The following is an 8,561-nucleotide window of genomic DNA, read 5'->3' as shown; positions in this document are numbered from 1 at the left end:
TTAACCCCTTGCAGTAAACAACAAAAACATTTAACAAATGAGGTGGCACAAAGGTCTCCCGTTACTCAGGTAATAATAACCTGTCTGTTACTGAGTCTGTCTCTGCCATGTTTCAAACAACAAGCTTTGGCAGTGAAGCCTTATATAAGGGAGTATGATTGAGGTTTTCAGAGACAGGGAAAGGATCCAAGAGATTTTACTTGGTTCCAGTAGAATTGGACCTGGCCGAGGAACTGAATTTAAACACAAGACAGAAAATGCAGTGCCGGACAAAACACCCACATTTTGGTTGCAAAGTCAGATGTATCGAAGAGCAATGAGACTAAACGGGTGCTTGCAAACATCAGATTAGATTTTACAGCCTAAACTTTGGCATGTGTGACCAGATGCCAGTCATGATGTGACTGGGAGAAGCTGGGGATAGCAGTCTTATGCCCAATGCGGAGCTGGGCACAGTGCAGCCAGGTAATAGTAGCTGGAGCAGGGAACCCCTGGTGAGGGGCTGCAGTCCGAGTGTCTCTAGGAAGAAGCAGGTAACCTGTTGAAGCTTTTCCACCCACAACCTGAGAAGCCTTTGCAATCCCTGTAATTTGTAAGGGCATTGTATCTCCGTCACATAGAAAAACCAACAGGGAAAAAGAATTAGGAAAAAACAGCTTTTATTTGATACTTTTATTTATATGCAAAACAGCTCACCATTCATGAGAGATATGAAAAACGCATCAGATAGAAACCAGATTTTTCTATTTTCACTACAAAATATTGCATTATATAAAGCAACAGAGACACACAAAAAAACCCTGAAAAAGACTAAAATCTTTGGATAGCAGATGTGGTTTGTTTTTTATTTTTCACTCTCTTTTTCTCTTTCGTCCCCTCAAATGCGCTTCCTGTTTTAAGAGATTCACAGCAAAGAACATGAAACATCTTCAGGTTATAGAATATCTTTTTTTTTGGTTGTCACAAAGGAAAGCAGTCCTGGATTTACTTTTTCTTTCTATTTTTTTTTTTCTAGTTTTTTTCTTTAGGAAAAAGGTCCTTTCCTAAAAATATACCATCCCACATACACACCGGCGCTCACTCCCCCACACATGCACGTACACACACACGCACACGCACATATACACCTCACAAAGATACTACTTTCCTTATAAACGATTTGCAAAGTACTTTCCAGACGTAACTATAGATCAGAAGAACAACAAGTGTTTAAAAAACCCTCTCCTAGTTAAGTGCTAGTGGTTGTCCGTACCACACGAGAAAAGAAAGGGGGGGGGGGGGAAAGGTCAAGAACAAATGCCTTGATATATATAAAATATAAACAGGGGAGGTTTGTCGTACACAAGTGCAATATAATTGGAGGAGGAAAAATAAATTTAAAAGAATAAATAAATAAAGGAAAAGGAACACTGTATCCATCCCAACAAACACTCATAAAGTTAAACATAACGTTCCACACGGAGAAAGTGTAAACACCCGACTATAGAAACGAATTGGCACAAAGTATCCAAAGTAAAACCGCCACCACTCTGAAAAATAAATAAATCTTGGAAAAAAATAAATTGTCGACTCCTTCTACCATAAATAAAAAATAGTTATTTTTAACTGCACCCATGGGTCACACGTTTAAGGTCACAAGTAGATGTTTTTTTTTTGGATATATATATAAAGGGGCACTTGACAGCCTGAAGAAACAATCCGGTTTTACACTTCTCGTCGATAAACGGGAGAGGGGAGGAGGGGGGTCTCCGTCGGCTGCACCGCACCGGGAGGGAGAAGCCCCGGGGAGAAAGGTGGGGGAGTGTCCCGGGGCTCCGGGGGTCCGTCGGGGCGGGCGGGCGCTACACGTCGAGGACGTGGTTGAGATAGGAGATGTAGCAGATGGCGAGGCGCAGGATCTCGATCTTGGAGAGCTTCTTGTCGGGGGGCAGGGTGGGCAGCAGCTTGCGGAGCTCGGCGAAGGCCAGGTTGAAGGCCTCCACTCGGATCCGCTCACGAGTGGCGTGCGCAGACCGGTACTTGGCCGTGGCGCGGCGCCGCCGTCGCTTCTCCTCCCGGCTCAGCGGCGGCGGGTGCAGCCCTGGCCGGCCCCCGACCCGGCCCTCCCCGACGCCGCCGCCGCCCCGGCCCTCGCTGCCGCCGCCGCCGCCCTCGGCGGGCTCCGGGTCGGAGACGCAGCAGCTGAGCGGCTGGGGGTCCGCGCCGCCGAGGGACTCCGGGTCGGAGGGAGCCGAGGAGGGATGATCGGAGTCGGCAGCTTGGTCAGGGCTAAGCATCATCTTGGAGGGGGCGGAGGAGGAGCCTTCCCGGGACAGAGGAGAGGAGAGAGCGGGTCAGAGTCCCACCACCGGCACCGCTACCGGGGAATAGGCGAGCAAGGGTAAAGGGGACATGTCGGTCCCTCGGCACCTGCCCCCGTCGCCGGTGGCTGCCGCGGCCCCGCTGGAGCTGGCCGTGGTGGCGGGAGAGCTGCTGCTCCTTCAGGGAGCACCAACGAGAGCAATGCCGGGGATAAATGATGCCCTGTCATTCACCATCACCATCCAGGGCACTCACCATGCCCGTCAAAGACTGATGTTTGACGGCAGCTTCAGAGGAAGCTACCCTCTCTCCATTATCCCCCCTGTTTTCTTGGGTGTAGAAACAGGCCCGGAAAGCAATAAAAAAATCCGTATTTTTTTACCAAACAAGTTAATATCCAGTGGCTCAATAATAGGTAGTTTTCTTTTTCTTTTCCGATTTTAACATCGTATTTCCTCCCCCTCCAACCTCTGCTTAACCATTTCTTTCTCGGTAACACTCTGGGAGAGCCGGGGCTGCAGGCATGATGCTTTTAAATATGCAGCCCAAGGCTCCCTAAACATAACAAGGCCAGTGGGGAAATTTATTTCCCCAATCCAAAGTACGGGGTCTGATGTATCTGCAGGGCTTTCCCCCTGCTCTTTTCTCTCCATTTCCCTTCCTTTTTTGTTTTGTTTACCTTTCCTGCTTTTCCTGCTGCTAACTGTGCGGGCATCGATTTGCCAGCGCCTGAACGGGGGATGTTTTGGAGAGAGCCTATTTTTAAGCGTGGGATTTAAAAAGAAACCAAAGCTTAAAAGCAGCGGCCGAACTTTTCCATCCCTTTAAATTTTCCCTCCTCTCCCCTTCCTGCGAGAAAAGGGGGGGGGGGGGGGGGGGGGGGGGGGGGGGGGGGGGCTAGATAAATAAATAAGTGCGGACGTGCCTTTCAAAAGAAAATTGAATCGTATCTTCTTGCGGCCTCACAGAGCACCATCTGTCATGTAGACAGCAATACAAACCCGAGCGCGTCCGTGGACATGCCGGCATGTGATAAAACAATACGTCAGGCAACTAGTGAATAACCTTGGACACAAATGTGCGTGTGCTCAGGGTGTGCGTGTGTGTGCGCGGTCAGGGTGTCGGGGGAGGTGAGGAACAAGCCTGGGGGAGGAGGAAACATCGCGTCCTTCCTCTTCTCCCGAATTCAGGTTTGCCCAGTATTTCCACGCGAAGTTTCCAGGCAAAGTCCTCCCTCGGGTCTCGGGCCCGGTTGGGAAAAATGAATTAAAAGTAGCAACAATAATAACAACGATAATAATAATGACAATGAGACATTAAACGAAGGCAGGAGAAATGCTTCTTCCCGGGCGAGACACTGACCCACGTGGCGGGGCTCCACCGGGGTGCCTGGAGGAAAAAGGCCTGGAGCGGGAGGAGGGAAGCGCTTGCTTCCCTAGGAAAAGGCCACCGCCTGCCAGGGCCATGAGGAACCCTTCCTCTTCGAGTTTTAATAAGGAGCAGGGATCAGGCCCAGGAGGCAGGAGCAGGAAATAAACCCCGCGGGTCAGGTGTCAGCCATCTCTCGGAAGAAAAACAAAATAGATGAATAGGAAACGTTTAAAACCACCTTTAAGGGGCTCGTGCGAAAGCACAGGAGAAGAGGGCAGTTGTAGGAAAACGGGCAATTACAGAGCTGGTTCCTGAAGAAAGTTGCTTAAAGGTTTGAGTTGGATTTTCCCCTTCCGTTTTGGGGTTTACCCATAAGCAGGGTTTTGGCGAGCTGAGCCGGAAAGATGCTTTCCCCCCCTCCTCTATTTTCACCCCCCGTTTCAGCAAGCCCGTGATGCCTGGCAAAGGGACATACATTGTGAAGGCTGCTTACCTCGGCGGAGCGGTTCGGACAGCCTCTCTCTCCGGGTCCCCTCGCCCCCTCGGCGATTCCTTTACAGTTCAAATGACCCTCCGGCAACGGAGCATGGAAAAATTAAAACATCAAAATCAAATCAAATGAATTAGGAGCGGAAAAAGTGTCCTGCTCGGGTGGGGAAAAGGCAGATCTCATCCCTCGCCGCGGCCTCCAGCGCTCCGGAGATGGGGAGATGTTATCGCCGTGGTTGGTGGCAGAGTATAAATAACAACTTAAGTTACTTACGATGCATCAGGGAAGAAAAAGCGTTTCCCCCATCGAAGTCTGCCTCCGCCCGCTAATTCGGAGCAGCACCGGCAGCTGCTGCCAGTCGGGGTTATATTTTGGGGGGGAACTGCGCCGGGAAGTGCCGGTTCCCCCGCTCTTCTTTCCTCCTGTTCCCCAATCGCGATAAGTAACAAAAGGGATGCGGCGACAGCACCAGCAGGGGTTATTCCCTCTCTCCCGCCCCCTCGGGCTCTCCTTCCCCTCTGCCCCCCCGCCGCAGCTCGCGGGCCGGGCCCGGCGCGGAACCCCCGAGCACGGAAAACGGGGGGCCGCTCCGCGCTGCGCGGAGCCCGGCGCGGCGTTGCCGGCTTTGTTCGGCCGCGGCCCCGGTAACAATGCGTTGCTCCCTCCTTTTCTTCTCTAGTGTTATTATTCGGGGTGCAACGTGCGGTTTTGTTAATCCACGGAGAGAGGGGCAGGAGAAAGGGGAGAGGCCGTCGGGAAATAAAATGTTTGGTTTAGTTTTTCTTCTGGTCCTTCAAGAGCTGCCGAAGGGGTGGGAAAAAAGGATAAACGAAACCCCCATCCGTCCCTGAGCTTCCTAACTCCTCCTGCATCTCTCGAGGGAGAATAGAAAAAGCGAAATGCGAACGTTGAAAAGAAAAATCAAAACGAAATAAACGCAAATCTCGGAGCGGGCTCGGAGCGGCTGCGAGGGGGAACGTCGGTGCAGGAAAAGGTATGCTCACTCGCACAAAAAGAAAGTGCAGTTCCTCCTCCCACCCCTCGCGGAGTGGCAAAGAAGCCAAGGAGGTGTGCGGAAGGTGGCAGGCAGACGGACAGAGCGGAGATGCATGCGGATCCGCTCCTGGTACCAAAGGGTTTAGCATCGAGATGGTCGGAAAAGATAAAGGCTCGGAGAAAAGGGGGCGGCATTTTTTCCCTCTTAAATTGATATTTAATGGGAAAGCCTATTGGACAGAAACCTGGACACGAGTCACTTAATTGGACTTGACATCTGTCACAGTGTGGGAGTTTTCACAGCCCAAATATTTTCAGCAGATCAGATTCTCGCTGAATCTGTGCCACAAATTATAACAGTCGAGAGCAGCCCGTGATACAAACCCTAGCCTCTGGATATACAGTCTCTAGCCATGCTCACTTCCACCACCGTTGTGTCCCCCCCCCCCCAATATCGGATACCCACTGATCTAGAAAAACACCGCTGGCATTTTGCATGCAAGCTAATAAATAAGCTTTAAGCATCAATTTGCATCATATGCACCGAGCCTGTGGAGAATCGTCAGACTGGGGGTTTTGTGCATGTATTTTGGTAGTCCCCATTCCCTCTCTCCCACTCACCCCAATCCCAGTGCATGGCAGGCACGGCCCACCAGGGCCAGGGGGGGCAGGGAGGCCCTCCTAGTCCCTCTGTTTCCCCCCCCCCAGTGTCTCTATCCCTGCCATCCTTGCTCCAGCACACAGACAATGAGGCGAAGGAGCCGGCTGTGGGGACAAGGTTTTTCTGCTCACAAGAGGCCAGATGGAGCCAGGCCTCTTTGCACTGGAGCCAGGGGATGCCTTTGACAGGGGTGACTCTTCTTGCTGCCACCTTGCCCCAACGCCGTTCAGCTGGCAGCCTGTTCTCCATTCTGATCCCCTGTTCGCTGTCTCTCTCCACTCAGATCCCACCAAATGGGGACTGTAAGCCACTTTTCTTTGTGTAATCACCTTCCTCCCTGGAGACTTCTCTGTGTCCGGAGCCTGTGCTGGCAGGCTCTCTCTGCACCCCCCAAAAAAAGAGGCAGCAGGAGGAATGTGTGATGCACAGAGCAGAGCTGGTTCTGCTGCTCACCAGCAGCTCAGTGTGGGTGCTTAGTCTCACCAGTGCTCCTTCTCTCTCCAGGTCCCATGTGCAGGATGGGGGGGGGGGGGGGGGGGGGGGGGGGGGGGCAGGTGAGGTGGCAGCTAAGCACTTACAGGTGTCCCCAGGGAGGAAGGTGATTCCAAGTTCACCCAGTCACACATGCAAAAGGCTGAGAGATCTCTGAATAGGGAGAAGTTCTGCTCTTGATATGATTTGATATGATCTCAACAGGAATGCCTGGATACTTCTGGGGTTTGCCTGATTTCTTTTGAAAATGATAGATACTCCAGCAAAGAATACGATGTCCCTGCATGTCACCTGGTCCACTAGCAAAAGAAACACCTGCAACAACCTCATGGACATTTCTTTCAGGGAAATTTAGGGATTTCTCTCCCTTTTCCTGCCCACAACGTCTCCAAGGCAGCAGGAAGCTGTCTCTTCCGTAGGTGCTCTGACTCCACATATCTACACTGGATTCACGGACATCCAACAAGATCCCAGCAGTGCTTCTGGAGATGGTTGTCTAGGTGATCCTTGGGTGCCATGGGACATGCCTGTCAAAGACCCTCGATGAAAGGTTTCTAGAGCTGCAGAAAGCCTTTTGCTGAGCTTGAGGGGAGCAGGAGGCATTGTTGTGAGGTACCTGGTCTGCATGGAAAGGGGGGGGGGGTGTTATATTGGTGCTCGGGGGGGGCTGTTTGATCTCCTAGGCACGGGGACTCAGTAACCCCCCTTGCTACTGTGAAAAGAAGTAACTAAAATCGCTGCTCCTCTGCCAGGAAGATCCAGATGCAAATCACCATGGCTGTGGCACATCCCCATTCAGCTCTGCTCTCCGATAACCTTCACAGATGTTCTTTGGAGATCAGGATCCGAGCAGCTGAAGGTCACTGTGCTCCACTTGCAAGACTCAAGGTCGCATTCCATCAAATGACCACAATCCCACACAAGGAGCAAGCTGTGAAGGAGCCCTTTGCCACCTCTTACTTGACTGTGGCTCAGTGCTAGGGGCTTTGGCTTGCAGCGCTCCTCAAGGTGTAAGCCTGAGGTCTCAGACCACAGAAGCTGCAGGTGATGGAACAAGTAGCTGGCTAAGGCTGCATAGACAAGAGCCAGGAAGCTGTTCTTCATGCGAGACACCCTGCTCTCTGCTGTAGATGCTGTCATCACACGGCTTGCTCTTTATTTTTAACCTCAAGGAAGAGCACGAGCAGTTCTTCTCGATGCCCTTCGGTTATGAATGGACATTTCTGACACCTCATAAAGCGCTGTTTACTGCTGCTGTGATCCGATTACCCCACTGCTCTGCTCCCAGATGTGTTAAATCCAGAGGTTCCCACCCTGCCCTGGACACCCCAGGCCTGTGGCATCTACCAGAACTTTAGCACCAAGAAGCCTGTCAGAAATGCTGGAGCTGACAGCCTGGCTCTTCTCTGAGCAGACAAATCCCAAAGCCCAGCAGCAAGGCCAGGTTCTCTCAGTGGAGAGCTCTCCTGCTTCCAACCACTCGCATTTGGAGGAAGAGGCTGGTTTCCAGAGCTGACTGGTCCAGATGTGGAGGTCACCAGAATCATAGAATCATAGAATGGTTTGGGTTGGAAAGGACCTTAAGATCCTCTAGTTCCAACCCCTTGCCAAGGGCAGGGACACCTCACATTAACCATGCCACCCAAGGCTCTGTCCAGCCTGGCCTTGAACACTGCCAGGGACGGAGCATTCACAACTTCCTTGGGCAACCCATTCCAGTGCCTCACCACCCTCACAGTAAAGAACTTCTTCCCTATATCCAATCTAAACTACCCCTGTTCAAGTTTTAACCCGTTACCCCTTGTCCTATCACTACAGTCCCTAATGAAGAGTCCCTCCCCAGCATCCCTGTAGGCCCCCTTCAGATACTGGAAGGCTGCTGTGAGGTCTCCATGCAGCCTTCTCTTTTCCAGGCTGAACAGCCCCAACTTTCTCAGCCAGAAGTGGTCAGGAAGTGCAGCTGATGGAAACTAAACCAGTTGCATTTTAGCAAAGGAGACTAAAGCTCTTCCTCAAGCTCTCTGTGTCTTTTGTCTTAGAATACAGACTGATGCAAGTGGAGACTCACACATTGGGTACCAAAGTATGGTCCCAAAGGAAGCTGCATAGATGCAAGGCCACCTGATGACTTATATCCCCAAATATAGCCATGGCCAGTGCAAGGCTATGGTTGGTCTCTTCACTAAACAAGCACCTCACTGGTGTCAAGACAAACTGAAATCTGGAGAAGGGCTTTTTACAAGGCTATGT

The 8,561-nt window shown here is 51.5% G+C and overlaps 1 protein-coding gene across 1 annotated transcript; it reads right to left on the bottom strand.

Moving 5' to 3' along the window:
• Window positions 1-642: 642 nt before the first annotated feature.
• Window positions 643-5,243, bottom strand: NHLH2 (nescient helix-loop-helix 2). The gene is made up of 3 exons (XM_057404134.1): window positions 4,436-5,243; window positions 4,166-4,243; window positions 643-2,302 (listed from the first exon to the last, which is right to left on the bottom strand). The coding sequence occupies exon 3, from the start codon at window positions 2,277-2,279 to the stop codon at window positions 1,842-1,844; it is 438 nt and encodes a 145-aa protein (XP_057260117.1). The 5' UTR covers window positions 2,280-2,302; window positions 4,166-4,243; window positions 4,436-5,243; the 3' UTR covers window positions 643-1,841.
• Between the last annotated feature and the right edge of the window lie 3,318 nt (window positions 5,244-8,561).

Source organism: Pezoporus wallicus, unplaced genomic scaffold (assembly GCF_028554395.1).
Source record: "Pezoporus wallicus isolate ANWC-B61680 ecotype Strahan unplaced genomic scaffold, APGP_CSIRO_Pwel_v1 contig_6598, whole genome shotgun sequence".
In the NCBI taxonomy this organism is placed as follows: domain Eukaryota; kingdom Metazoa; phylum Chordata; class Aves; order Psittaciformes; family Psittacidae; genus Pezoporus; species Pezoporus wallicus.
Note: the sequence above shows the minus strand (reverse complement) of the source record. Positions and strands in the feature narration are given on the sequence as shown.